The sequence below is a fragment of the Pseudophryne corroboree genome, chromosome 3, assembly GCF_028390025.1.
Source record: "Pseudophryne corroboree isolate aPseCor3 chromosome 3, aPseCor3.hap2, whole genome shotgun sequence".
Classification (NCBI taxonomy): Eukaryota; Metazoa; Chordata; class Amphibia; order Anura; family Myobatrachidae; genus Pseudophryne; species Pseudophryne corroboree.
The window spans coordinates 285,928,761-285,944,309 of NC_086446.1; the positions used below are offsets into that span (position 1 = coordinate 285,928,761).

The following is a 15,549-nucleotide window of genomic DNA, read 5'->3' on the forward strand; positions in this document are numbered from 1 at the left end:
ACCCAGCTTTAATTGTATGCCACCTGGTACTATTCTGCTTCAGGTGTCAGATGGGCTTAATAAGTTACTGTGATAGGCCCAGTTACAGAAATCTGCACCCTGCTTTTAAGAGGCAGGGTGCAGTTTGGACGGTGGGAACATTGCAGGGAGGCTCGGTATACATTGCTGGGTACTGTTATATGTGTCCAGACAGCAAGTGGGCAAAAACCTCAGGAAGCTTTTACAATTAAGTCTTCATTAAAATCAAAATAAGGATTTTGACATTTTTCATTATTGTAAAGTATTACACTGCCACCATTCGGCTAGTAGTATTTTCTGTGGAGAACACTGAAAGACTGAGGCTGTAGCACATCCCTCTAATGAACAGACAATATTGATTAAAAATGCTTGTAGATAGGGAACCTTACAGCTGATCACAATTTGTTCTAGTGCAGGAATTTTGCTTTTTTCTTAAGGAAGTCTCATAAATTCCCGAAACACATGTATGTAATGGTGAATCACAGTAGTCTCAGCATATTTTAATATAATGCTAAATATATTTATAGCTTAGTTGCAATGTAACATAGCTTATCCCCTATCACAGCTTATGTTTACATTTTGTGAGGTCATTCCTTGCCATGTTAGTTTGCAAACTCAATTTCTCCCCAAAAGTTTTTCCACTAGGGCGCTCAAACAATGATCTTATTTCAGTTCAAAATGGATCCTTGCACCAGAAGGACAGCGTGCATGATAATGACTTCGAGCAGTATCTGTCTGGGCAGTCCAATCAGGTTAGTATGTTTGCTGTGTAAGAATTCTATAGCTTGCTACAACAATAACTGACCTATTGTATGAAGTAGCTAACACAAGCAGTTAGTATGTATCTTTTCAAAGGTTTGACACTAAATGGCACTGCACTGTTACTAATTATGTTTACGTCAAGTTTTTTTAGGTTTTTCTGTGGAGGGGAGTTTGCAGCTGTGCTGTTGATTTATAAACTGTATCTTGATAAATGTTATATAGGAAGGTTGGATATAAATTTAGTGAAATTGGGAAACCTATTGTTGGGGCATAGTATTTAAATCAGACCAAATTAATCCTTTAAATTTAAGCCACGTAAGATGCATGCTGGTTTATAAAGTGGTCCAGACGTGTACCTGTGGTGGTCATGTTGAGTTGTAAACACATATTTAGCCTATCAATCCACTAGTAACTGAGGGGCAGATGTGTTAAGCCTGGAGAAGTGGTAAAGACGTGATAAGTGGAAGGTGATAACGCACCAGTCAACCAGCTACTTACTGTCCTTTTTCAAACTTGTACTGATTGGCTGGTGCGTTATCACCTTCCACTTATCACTGCTTTATCACTTCAAGCTTAATACATCTGCCCCTAAGGACCTTATTCAGCATCAGTTGGAATTTAGGCAAACTGGAACTGTATACGATCGGATGCTAATCGACAGCCAGCAATGCAATCGCAAATCAATTGCGATCACATCCTAAAATCTGACGTTAGGGTTGACCCCCTGCATATGCAGAAAAGCAGTGTATGCAGTCGGAACTCCGCCACTTTTCTGGTCGCAGCGGCCACATGTCATGTCACGTGGCTGCCTCAAACAGGCCGGACCTGTGATGTGATTGCATTTTCCAGTCCATGCACGCGCAGAACGGACCCTGCGTGTGCGCATGGGTCTGAAAATCGAAGAAATGCAATCGCATCACAAGTGCTATGCATACTGAATAAGGCCCTAAATACTTTAGTGATGCTTGTCTGCATTATTTCGAATAACTGTTTCAAACATAAAAGCCTGTCTCCACATGGTTTAGTGATGGGTTCACTTTAAAAGGATACAAAATAAGTGATTGTAGGAAGAATCTCGTATTTATGATTGAGCGCCGATTACTGTATATCTGGTATGTATTGGATATACAATATTTTATATACGGTTTGATATACAATATAACAATAGGTGTTAATTTTTTTATTTTATTTTTTATTTTTAATGGGTACTTTGAGCATATAACACTATTTCTAATACCAAACTATATTTTTCTTCCAACAGAGCAACAGTTACCCATCCATGACAGACCCATACCTTTCCAGCTATTATCCGCCATCTATTGGTTTCCCATACTCCCTGAGCGAGGCGCCATGGTCAACTGGTGGAGATCCTCCTATCCCGTATCTTACTCCTTATGGACAGCTCAGCAACGGAGATCACCACTTCATGCACGATGCAGTGTTTGGCCAACCAGGAGGACTTGGGAATAATATCTACCAACATCGCTTCAATTTCTTCCCAGAAAACCCAGCATTCTCTGCCTGGGGCACCAGTGGCTCTCAGGGTCAGCAGACTCAGAATTCTGCCTATGGGGGCAGTTACAGCTACCCTCCAAGCTCTCTGGGAGGAACAATTGTGGATGGACAGACTGGGTTTCATAATGAGACTCTAAATAAAGCACCAGGCATGAACAGCATTGAGCAGGGCATGGTGGGGCTAAAGATAGGCAACAATGTTACTGCCTCTGCGGTAAAGACGGTGGGCTCTGTGGTCAACAGTGTAGGGATGCCAAGTGCTTTGTCTGGCAATGGTGGCACAAGTATAAGCATGCCACCCTCAAAACCAACCTCTTGGGCAGCCATAGCCAGCAAACCCGCCAAACCACAGCCCAAGACAAAAACTAAGCCCGTGACCATTATCGGTGGTGCGCTCCCTCCACCTCCCATTAAACATAACATGGATATTGGTACCTGGGACAATAAAGGCCCTGTTACAAAACCCCCAATGCCTCAGCAGATTCCATCTCCTCAGTCTATCCCTCAACCGCAACCCCAACAGATGCTGCAGCCCATCCCAGCTCAACCTCCGCCGATGTCCCAAGTTCCCTATCAAAACCCACCACCACCACCACAGCAGCAGGCACCACAGAACCGCTGGGTGGCCCCTCGTAACAGGAACGCTGCTTATGGGCAAGGTGGGGGATCAGAAGGCAATCCCTTGGGTGGGGCGCAGCCTCATGCTGTTCCTGGTAGTGACTCCCATCCAGTGTTGGAGAAGCTTAAAGCCTCTCACAGCTACAACCCCAAGGACTTTGACTGGAATCTGAAAAATGGTAGAGTGTTTATCATCAAGAGTTACTCAGAGGACGATATTCACCGTTCCATCAAGTACTCTATCTGGTGTAGCACAGAGCATGGAAATAAGCGTCTGGACAGCGCGTTCCGCTCCATGAATGGCAAAGGCCCGGTCTACTTGCTCTTCAGCGTTAATGGCAGTGGACACTTTTGTGGCGTGGCTGAGATGCGGTCACCCGTTGATTATGGCACCAGTGCTGGCGTCTGGTCACAGGACAAGTGGAAGGGCAAGTTTGATGTCAAGTGGCTCTTTGTCAAGGACGTCCCCAACAATCAGCTGAGGCATATCCGCCTGGAGAACAACGACAACAAACCGGTCACAAACTCGCGGGACACGCAGGAGGTTCCTTTAGAAAAAGCAAAATTAGTGCTTAAAATCATTGCCACTTACAAGCACACGACCTCCATCTTTGATGACTTTTCTCATTATGAGAAGCGCCAGGAGGAGGAAGAGGTCGTGCGCAAGGTAATATACCAGCCTTGTTAACTCTTGGTCCTTTTGCTGTCTGTGACTCTGGTAGCCATAAATTGGAAAAAAAGATTAAATGGCTGCTCTGCAAATATAATACCATGGGAGTAATCTATTGTAGTCTAAAATGTCATGTCTTCTATATATAACTATATATACACATAGATCAGATAGTACTCTAATAAATTCATAAACCATTAGCAAGGGTAGTGGTACACATGGCAGAGCTTATCCCAAACAGCTTACAGTTTAGTGAGGAATGGCATGAAACCTGTCAAATAGTTTAAGATAAGAATTCCTTCCACAGTTACTTCGTGGTACTATAGGAGACACTGATGGTCCGTCTTGTGCAGAGTTTCTCTAGTACCCTGACAAGCCATATTTTGAAATGATATCTACATTCAGAGGGAATTATTACACACACATGGGAGAAGCGTTGTTAATGACGTTGTCCTTCTTAATGAAGGTATATTACTTGGTTATTCTGCACAGTAGGAAAGGAAATGTGTAATACATCCCAGTTCAGAAGTAGTGTACATGTTCCCTTCAAAATGCACCTGTCATCTGCACACAATGCATAAGGCAAATGTGTGGGTTGAACCAGTATTCGTGAGAATGCAGCTTTTCCATTCACTAGGAAATAAAGACCTCACAGAGGCATAAGTCACATTATACCTCAGTGGTGTCACCAGTTTCCTAGTGCATTGATAATCTGAATCTTAATTTAGCCCACAGACTGCATACAAGGACATAAACTTTGTTCTAGAAGATCAGCAAAGTATGGCTCGTTCATGATACTAAACCAGATGGTTGTGAATCTCTGATTTAGTGTTGTGACAAGGGGATTGTACGTGGAAATAAGTATTGTGAAATGGAGAGCCCATTTCTTCAGTCTTGTGGCAGAAAGGGTGACTTGTGTACGCTGTATGTTAAAGGGGATCTGTCTTGTATATGATACCATGTACTTTTTTGAAATAAATGACACTGTCATCTAATCAATTTGTTCTAGCACGTCTTCAAAATGACTAGGATATTTTCTTTAATTCTTTCAAGCGGACTTGTTTTTACCTTTCCCATTCCTCCATCCTTTGGTGTCTAAATCAAGAAAGTTGATAAAGTACAACCCACTGACAACAGAATACTTGTTACATGTGTATAATAAAGATTTTTTGATTTGGTTGATCCAGGGTTTCCCGAGTTACCCCACCTTTCACAGTTCTGTCCTGTCCTCAAGATATGTTGTATTTTTTGGTAAGGAAAACTATTGCTGATCTTCATTTTTGTAGAACAGTTTGTACCATTCATGTACATGCAGTTTTTAAGGCTAGTTATTTGTAAAGCAAGAATGAGGCGTGTCCATCTGATGGAAGTGGCGGTGACTACTGTCCAATAAGGTGCTGCGCACTTTGTGCCTGAAAACTTGTACTGACAGCACTTTGCACTGCATACTGTCACCTTTGCTGGACCGATGCTTCAATATTAGTGCAGGGGATGTTTATTACAGCTAATGATGGGTTTCTTACTCTGGGGATCCTAACAAGGGTGATGGCTTACCAATCGAGGAGGAGGTTGTATACACTGTAAACAAATATATAATTTTCCTGTCTTAAGGTGTAACCATAGCATCCTGGTAATAAACTTTCAGCCTGTACTTAAATAAAAATTACTCCAGGTTGTTTAAGGCTAGTATGCTCAACATTAATTCCATGCACTAATTTTTGAGATCAGCCCATGGACACTTGATAATACAGTAGGGCATATTTGGAAATAAAATGGCTGGGTATGTTTATTTTAAGAACAATAAACTACTTATACTATAAGAACTATAATAAACTTATTTTTCTAATAAACTAGTTAAATTGTCCCTAAAATGTATGCTGGTTTGATTCCCCAGTCACTATGGCTTAAAGGAGGGTGGCTATTGCTTGCCCACACTTTTCAGTGAGAGCACATCGGTCAGTCCCCAGAAGCTTGCAAGATGAGGTCACAAGGTGTGATTGGAAGCTCCAATGCTATAAGCCTGGGTATCCTGTTGTTGGTATTTATTTACATGGCAGTGTTGTGTGCCTTTCTCTGCGTAACTTCCCTGATGCTTTGCCTTGTGACACTTGGGTTGCGTAAGTATTTAAGGAAAAGTGTATTTTCATTTAATACAACTCACACATTTATTCATGGTGACAACTATGGGTTTTGGTTTAGCAAACACTTCAGAATGTGTCAATATAGGTGCAATTCTCAGGTGAGATATTAAAAGCAACTGTTTTATAGTTGAGCGCTGCCTACATTCTCTTGTCACTGCTCATAAACCAGAGTGAAATTCATTTGCAGACTTTCTACTGGTACAAAACACTTGCCACTAGATAGTGTCGTTCCTTTGTACTTAAATCATCAATATGCTTTGTTTATAAAGCTCCAACATAATATACAGCACAATACACACTAACATACATTAAATTTCCTCAACAGAGGAAGTACCATTCACTTGTAACTGCAAATATGCAGAAAGGTCCCTTGTAGACTTAATTATATTTAACTTTCCACTGTATTCAACCATGCTATCTCTGCCTGTAAAAAGTGGGTTGTTTTTTTTAATTAATGATGTATTATGCTGTTTGCCTTACCTATGCCAGGCTTGTAATAGGTTTGCAGCACAGTGATTAGCATTGCTGCCTCAGAATGCTGAGGTCTTTGTTCCAGTCTGACTAGGGTTGTCCTCTGTGTGGAGTTTGTTTGGTATCCAATGTTCTCACAGTCCAACAACACCCAAAGAGATGTGACTGCAGGGATTAATACAAATGATTTGACATTTGATGTGCAGTGCTATAGGTACAAAAGATAACTAATCCATATAACATGCAGCATTTAAAAGAAAAAAAAAACACGCTTAATCTTTCATCTGGCATCTGAAAGCCTTATGGCCTTACTCTGCATCTCATGTAATGTGGTAGCAATTCTGGATGTCTATAGTGATAAGAAGTCATATGCGACTGTCTCTACTCTAAGATGTGTGCATCTATGCGATCACTAGTATTAACTCTTTCACCTACCCTGTACTTGGTGCAAAAGATGTGCCTGAAAATGGCGTGCACACTCCATACGCACCCAAGAGACGTTGAACTTAGATTGCAACCCATTCAGCCATCTGTGAGAATCTCTCGTAGCTGCTTTATGTTGACTACGATGTGTGAGATGTGGCTGCATTCAGACTAGCTTCTAAGTTCGTATCGGACCCTAAGGGGCCTATTCAGTTGTTGCCGGTTCTCCCTGCTTAATGGGCGTCTATCGGTGCTGTTCAATTGTTTCTCTGATAGATGCCCATTAGTAGCTAACACTCCTCTCCGCTCCGGGTTTAGCTGCGCAAAGTGACTAAAGCTGTCTAAAGCACTTGATTGTGCATCCAAAGTCCAGCCTTTTTTAACAAAAAAAAAACAAAAAAAAATTTCTTCTCAACTTCCAGAAGTTGTGAGGAAAAAATTGACTGCGTGGCTAATGGGTGTCTGTCAGAGAAACAATTGAATAGCTCCAATAGACGCACAGTAGCATAGACTCCCAGCAGGGAGTGCCGGCAACATGTTTTCAGATGCTCTAGTGCAGGCCCGGCCAACCTGTGGCTCTCAAGCTGTTGTGAAACTACACATCCCAGCATGCCCTGCCACAGTTTTAGCATTCCCTAATAGCAAAACTGTGGCAGGGCGATGCTGGGATGTGTAGCTTTACAACAGTTGGAGCACCACATGTTAGCCAGACCTGTTCTAGTGCTATCACAGCCAAACTGAATATATCTGAATGTCAGATCAGATGTTTACTTCATTGTGGCAACATGCTCCGTCCCCCCCCCCCCCCTTTTTTTTTTTTTTTTAATTACTGTGAATGTTTAATCTCAGATCACATGGATCAATAAACTGCTGTTAAAGTATACTGCACCCATAGTCTACTTCCTTTACAACTTTACATATCATGGTTTTTCAATAACAATTGTAGCAAAGGGCTTCTCTCACAGCATCTTAATGGCTTTGTATAAGTCAGAGGGGCCGTTGCGATTATTTCCTGCTCCCCCTGTTTGGTGTCTGTAGGAATGGGCTCTCTATCTGAGAAATTCAATTGTTGCTTTGATCAGACGCCCATTAGTGGTTAATGCGCTTGACTGCTCTATAGATCTTGGGCATTCAAAGTCTGAGTTTTGGTGCTTTGGGTGGCCAAACTTCAGACTTGACCCTTTTTTTTTTTTTTTCTTGCACCTCTGACTGCTACTCCCAATGGGCGTCTGATTGGAGCAGCAATTGAATACCTCTGATAGATGCCTATTAGACACCCAGCAGGGGGCACAGGAAATAATTGAATCAGCCCAGTGATTCTCAAACACCCCAAATAGTTCATGTTTTCCAGGTCACTTGGCAGGTGCACAGGAGCAGTCATTACTCACTGACACATTTTAAAAGATCCACAGATACAGCTAATGATTTCACATGCAATTTTGTGAGGAGACCTGGAAAACAAACTTGGGGGTCCTGAGGGCCAAGTTTGAAATCCTATGGTATAATACTACCTACAAAGAGTGACTTTGCCATGCCCATTTAGCAAAAGCTTTAGACTTCAAAATTGTGTAGTCCTCAATATGTTACCAGTTATCACTTTGTGTGTGTAAATAGGTCTAAAGTTGCGTAATTTTTTTTTTTTTTTTTTTTGCATTAAGCAGTTAACTGCTTAATGTTGCATTCAAATGGTTGTTACACATTGCAACCAATTAGACCCTTGCATTATTCTGCGTGACACTAGACTGGTGTTTGTCATCCTGCACCACTGTACATGTTGTGGAAAATGATCAGGGCATGCTGAGCCTTATAATTCTTTAGGTTCTTTAGCTCCACAAGTGCTTTACATCTGTCCCAGACTGATCCAAATATTAATATGGTTACAGCCTATAATAGAGATTGCATTAATGCCTGTATTGTACAAGTGTTCATGATTACTCATTTCCCAGGCGCTCCAAATATATCCAATGCATCTCTTACCATAAGAGCCTGATTATTATCTGGCAGAAATGCTTTATAGCAAGAGGAGAAAGTCAAGCAGAGGTTCTTCAAGGCACCCTAATGGTCCATTTTCTTTAAGGATAGTCATGCTTGAGCTCAGGTGACCTAATTAGCACCTCAGCCCATTTAATTTAACCATCCATGCTCAGCCATACTTAAAACCTGGACTGTTGGGAACCACTGCAATAAAGGTTTATTGACCAAAAAAACAAAACCCAAAGACCACCAGCCTAGTAGTTATTCTGAATACAAAGTTCTGTTCAAAGCAGTAAAACTAGCTGCATAGTGAAGTGATTTTGAAGTTCAAGAAATAACACATCATAGTAATGGTACAGTAAAGGCTAGGATTAGAGGATTACTAAACTAATGTTGGTGCAGCATTGTTCATTACTAATACCAGGGGTAGGGAACCTTTGGCCCTCCAGCTGCTGTTGAACTACACATACCAGCATGCCTTGCTATTTGGCCATGCTAAAACTGTTGCAGGGCATGCTGGGATGTGTAGTTCAACAGCTGGAGGGCCGAAGGTTCCCCATCCCTGACTAATACACTTGTCACACCAAAATCCTAGGTCCAGGCCAGGTCACTGAACACAGGTTTCAAACCATGTCTCAGTGGCTTAAACCCCTCACACCACAGGCTGGATCCGGGTTATTACTGGGGCTTCTTTTCCTGCACTTGGAGATGACATTTCCAAGTGCTGGAGCGCCCTCTCTCCATACAGTGTTAATTGGACCTGGGTCACCCGTTCATACTGCCCTTTAACTCTGGTTTTTCCCAGGACCAACCCTGCTTGCTATGCAGGTTCAATTCCTGGGTCCCTGGACCCAGGTTATTTTTTGGTGGACCCTTTCACACCGAGCTGTGACCCAGCAATAACTCGGGTTATTGCGGCTGTGTAAAAGTGGTATAACTAGATAATACAAGACAGTGAAATTCATGTATTGCATTAATTCAACTGCCCTACTGTCATCATCTATAGTAGGTGCTAAGTATCAATTACTTGTTGGCAGAAGTGGTCATGCTACAGGTTTTATTTTGAAAAAGTAAAATTGGAGTCAGATGTAGGCTTGGCATACCATCTCTTCAGCACATTCATTTTATAATATCAAAATATTGAAACAACGTTTATGTAGCCATAGGTAAATGTTTGTACATCTAGAAAGGACACATTTTATTTTCAGAAACTGACCAGACAAACAGCTATTGTCTCTCTCTCTCTCTCTCTCTCTCTCTCTCTCTCTCTCTCTCTCTCTCTCTCTCTCTCTCTCTCTCTCTCTCTCTCTCTCTCTCTCTCTCTCTCTCTCTCTATATATATATATATATATATATATATATATATATATATATATATAATGTCTCTATATCTAAATAAGAACTGACAAATTGTTGAAATTAAATGTATCCTCACAAATGTCCTTGGCTCAGTTGTGCCAAGCTAAGCTGCGTCTATTTGATATTGAGAAACACAGTTGGTGTAATGGTTATCAATACCGCCTCACAGCTCTCAAGTCTTGGGTTCAGTTCCCACCATAACTGTATATATTATTCCTGTGCTTGTGTGGCTTTCTTTCAGCAATCTAAAAGTATACTGGTAGATTACTTGGCTCTTGACAAATATTAACCCCAATGTGGGTGGTAAGAACTATAGATTGTTAGAGCCACAGGGGCAGAGACTGTTGTCAATGGTAAACTATACTCTGTAATGTGCTGTGGACTATGTATGTGCTATTCTATAACTTAATAATGAAATACATAATGCTCCCTTTATGCTGGATCAGTCAATTTAGATTTAAGGGTTTGTGTAGATCACCCGTGTCCCAGCCCATGTGCTGTTGTAAGATTACAAGTCCATTTTGTTAGCGCCTGCCAGTTTGCTAAATAACCACCTACTAAAACATGTCCATATAGTTTACACATCCTTGTGGGTTGTGCCGTATCCTAGGAATCAGTCATCTAAAAATATTTGTTAACTATAATGGCCTTGGTGAGAAACATAAGAAAGTAGGTGTCAAAACTATGCATTTATTGATAGCTGCATGAACAAAGTAATTACATCTGTGATCTTGTCCCATGGAAAGGAGAACTCTCTGCTTTCCTTTCTTTCAAGTCATAGAAAGGTACAGTATAGGTTCTTTCTCCTGTTACCACATGTGCATAACACCTAGACCTCAGGGCTACAAGTACAGAGCACCATTGGATATTAAACATGGATAACTCCTTACTGGCCGGCCAATCGTTTATTGCTTGCATTTAAATATTCACTTGCCAAAGTTGGAAAAGAGCGCTCTATTATCTACCTGTCTGCTGTAGCTGGGAGACTAAATGTTCCATTCTTACAAGCGGTGCTGTTACAGTAAAGATGGATCTCATTTAAAAGGTAATCCAGGGTAATGGGTGAGTTTAGACAGCTGATAATGTTGGCAATATAAAGGAAATGACATGAACTACAAAGATATGCAACAGGGTAGACACACCGGGAGGGGTCAAACAAATGATTAATGACCTAGGTAGGCTTGAGAAATGGTCAAGAACGTGGCAACTACAGTTTAATGCTAAAAAATGCAAAATCATGCACTTGGGTCTCAAAAACCCATAGGCTAAGTATAGTATCAAGGGTACTATAATGGAAACTACTGAGGAGGAAAGGGATTTAGGAGTCACTATTTCAAGTGACTTGAAGGCAGGAAAGCAATGCAACAAAGCAATGAGAAAGGCAAGTCAGATGATTGGTTGCATAGGGAGAGGAATCAGTAGCAGGTAAAAAGAAGTGATAATGCCACTGTATAGGTCATTGGTACGGCCCCATCTGGAATACTGTGTCCAGTTCTGGAGACCCTATCTCCAGAAGGATATAAATAAATTAGAGAGTGTACAAAGAAGGGCAACTAAAATGGTGCATGGCCTACATCACAAAACTTACCCGGAAAGGCTAAAAGATCTTAACATGTATAGTTTGGAGGAGAGAAGGGAAAGGGGGGACATGATAGAAACTTTCAAATATATCAAGGGTCTTAACAAAGTTCAGGAGGGAAACATTCTTCAAAGGAAAATAAGTATTAGAACTCGAGGGCATACATTGAGACTGGAGGGGTGAAGGTTCAGGGGAAATTTAAGGAAAAATTACTTCACAGAAAGGGTAGTGGATAAGTGGAATAGCCTCCCATCAGAGGTGGTAGAGGCTAAGACTGTAGGGCAATTTAAACATGCTTGGGACAGGCATATGAATATCCTTACAAAGAACTAAGGTTAAAAAAGGGTTGAGATTGCCTAAAGGATAAAATAAAAAAGGAGCAGACTAGATGGGCCAAGTGGTTCTTATCTGCCGTCAAATTCTGTTTCTATGTAACTACTAAAGATACTGTAAGTACACACTAATCCAATATGTTAAGTTGCTGTACTACTGCAAACAACGATTTACTGTCATCCCCTTCAAAAACCAAGTTCAGTCACATAAGTTTTAAATATTAGGTTGCTGACACGCAATGGGGTTCATCCTTCTGACAACACCTATTACACATCATTACATTTAATTTCTACCCTGCTATCGCTAATAAATGCAATGTGTGTATAGAAGTGTTTTATGAAATTATTGTGCAGATCTATTAATGCAGTAACATGGATGATTGTGGTCAGCAGTTAGCATTACTGCCTCTTAGCACTGAGGTAATGAGTTCAATTCCCAGCTATGGCACAAATGTGAGGAGTTTGTATGTTCTGGAGTCTGCATGGGTGTCCTTCTGATTCTCCGTTCCCCCACACCCCCTCTCTCCAAAAAAACATATTGGTAGATTAATTGGCTTCTGACACAAAACAGTACCCCCCCCCCCCCCCCCTCTGGTGATCCCCACCTGAGTGCACAGCACATCAGCTTAGTGCTGATGCGTTGGCTCTTTTCACCGGGCGGCTTAAGTGTGCATGTGCAAGATCTCGCTACTCCAGTGAGATCTCACATGCAGCCTGGAGCCAGCAGAAACCTGAGGCCAGGGACAGCGTCGTCCCTGGCTGTGGTGTTTGGCAATGTCACCTGCAGCTATCGGAACAGTCGGTACAACTGAGTGTTCATACATTGCCCTGTACATCTGCTCTGCACATACCACCCCTGTAAAACATGTGGGGGAAGCAGTATTAGCGCACATAATGGGCTGATACCACTTCTCCCCCATACTGACGATAATACATCTACCCCAAAGTACCAGTCAACCAGCTACTGTCATTTTTTTTTTGTCAAACACAGCCTGTAACATGGCAGTAGGAGCTGATTAGTGGGAAATATTCTCAGTAAAGTGCTGTGGAATATGAGTGCACTGTATAAATAACTCATATTGCCAGGCATACTAGGGGAAATATAGTATCAAACAAAAAGTTCTTTTGTTTTGTTCTTAATGTTAAAATATAACAAAAATGTCTCCTATCTGTCAGTAATGTACAGTGTATGGATGAATGCGTCTGGAATTTTCCAGAACTAAAAAATGCTTGCATTAGGTTTTGATCACAATAGAGGCCTAATATTTATTTAAAGGTAGTTATGAAAAGATAAAAGGATTCTCATGGTAAAGAAATTACATTTAGCGTGCAGAAAGCAAAGTGATTGTTGGGAAGAATTTTAAAGTGTTAGCGACCAAGGCATCTCAACCTGCTTGTGTTTCACCATCTGCCTGTCTAATTGATGTCAGCACGTAACAATGATATCAATACTGGGAAGAAACATACTGCTTTGCAAATCAGTTGCAAATTCTAACCTGTAGCATGAGCAACCAGTCAAGAATAGTCTGACGAGAACAACACAGCAGGCTATAGTTTGGTTGTGGTGCATAAACTGCTCATCCCATTTGGCAATTTATGTTATAGGCCCTACACACATGCCGATTTTTTGAAAGATATGAACGATCTCGTTCATAAATGAACGAGAACTCGTTCATATCTTTCAGTGTGGAGGCTCCAGCGATGAACGATGCGCGGCCCCGCGCTCGTTCATCGCTGGTCCCCCGTCGGCTGTGCATGCAGGCCAATATGGACGATCTCGTCCATATTTGCCTGCACGTCTATGGAGCCGGGTGACGGGGGGAGTGAAGAAACTTCACTCCCCCTGTCACTGCCCCCCCGCCGCCGGGTCGCCCGTCGGCCGTATCGGCCGTCTGGCACCTCGGCGGCACATCGCCATATGTGAAGGGCCCATTAGTGGGTTCTGTGGTAAATAGAGCACATGCAGTAGTGAAAGATGATGTGGCCAGTTAAATCATCCTTTCACCATGTTCTTGAAAATGGACAAGCCCTTCTGTGCGGGTGTAGTACGGCTGACCGCCGGTCTCCTGACCGCCGGTCAGCTTACTGACGCCGGGATCCCGGCAGCATACCGACGCCGGGATCCCGGCGGGGAGGGGCGAGTGCAGCAAGCCCCTTGCGGGCTCGGTGGCGACCTGCGGTCGCCACGGGTTCTATTCCCACTCTATGGGTGTCGTGGACACCCACGAGTGGAAATAATCCCTGTTGGTCGGCATGCCGACCATCGGGATAGTGAGCGCTCGGCATGGTGGAGGAGGTCATGTGACCCGACCGCCGGTCACATGAATACCACCCCTTCTGTGCTGCCATCCTAAAGAAAGCTACAGTGTCGATTACTTTATTCCAAGAGTGATTGCATCTGGGGTTATGCAATGAGGGTGCATTTTCATTTCATAATGAGCACAGTTATTCCGTGTGACATAAAGACTGATCACCTTCACCACATGTTGCAGTATCTCCTGATAGAAGGGGTGGCGTCTGGATTGACTCAATCCAAACGCCATATGGTGACATGCAATGGATCGATGTACATCGGGGGTAATTCCAAGTTGATCGCAGCAGGAAATTTTTTAGCAGTTGGGCAAAACCATGTGCACTGCAGGGGGGGCAGTTATAACATTTGCAGAGAGAGTTAGATTTGGGTGGGTTATTTAATTTCTGTGCAGGGTAAATACTGGCTGCTTTATTTTACACTGCAAATTAGATTGCAGATTGAACACACCACACCCAAATCTATCTCTCTCTGCAAATGTTATATCTGCCTCCCCTGCAGTGCACATGGTTTTGCCCAACTGCTAAAAAATGTCCTGCTGCGATCAACTTGGAATGACCCCCATTATTCTGATGTTCTCTGTGGACCGTGGATTGGAACCCCTGCTGTATAGTATTGTCATGCCACCTGTATATACTTGCCTTTACGGTTTTCCTGTACCTTGCCTATTTTATGTCTTACATGTTACGTGTTATTTTTCTTTTTCACATAATTAATTTTTTTTTCCTGTTTCTTAAATGTTCTGCATTTTTCCTTTGCTTGTTGTACCACTACATTTTTACATGCTGGTATGCCTATTTTGCCTACTGAAGAATGTTGTGATGCCTTAAATATAAATTGTGTTAGTCCCAAACTAAGTGTTTTAGTTGAATGCTACAATGATGCCTCAAAATGAAGCTGGGTGACGTTCTTGTGGAAGAATAGTCCCACATCCACACTTCCAGGCATCAGCAGCCTAATACCATGGCACATAAACGCTGTCAGGCTATAGAGATGGTGGATTCATGCCCTATTATGTAACCTCGCATTTGTGTGTTTCTTTTGTCTGCTACTTGTACATCATGCTTGTTATTGAAAATGCTCGTTGTGTGTGTGTGTGTGTGTGTGCCAATTGTTTTTATAATTGGTCCCACCTGAGGTTTTCATCAGACAATTACACACTTTCTCTACACTGACCATTTATGGATTTGCCTGAGGTATGTAACATATGCTCTCAGCACAGGAAATGAGGTACTCTTTCGCACCTTGATTGCATATATGAATAAGGGTTATGGTTTGCCACAGTGATAAATGTGTATGGGTAGCCACATTCTCAGTGCAGCTGGCATACCGTGAATTGCAGTGAATGCACTGTTCAGCAAGTTTTCACTTCAGCA

The 15,549-nt window shown here is 42.1% G+C and overlaps 1 protein-coding gene across 3 annotated transcripts in view; it reads left to right on the top strand.

Moving 5' to 3' along the window:
* Nucleotides 1–15,549, top strand: part of YTHDF1 (YTH N6-methyladenosine RNA binding protein F1) — a 34,127-nt gene that overhangs the window by 3,586 nt on the left and 14,992 nt on the right. The window contains exons 3-4 of one of the 3 annotated variants that reach the window (XM_063959256.1): nt 652–770; nt 2,042–3,580. In XM_063959256.1, the coding sequence (XP_063815326.1) occupies nt 652–770; nt 2,042–3,580 (1,658 nt within the window). Of the gene's footprint in view, nt 1–651; nt 771–2,041; nt 4,766–15,549 lie in introns of those variants that run through there. The other 2 variants (XM_063959257.1, XM_063959258.1) reach the window with 2 other exon arrangements.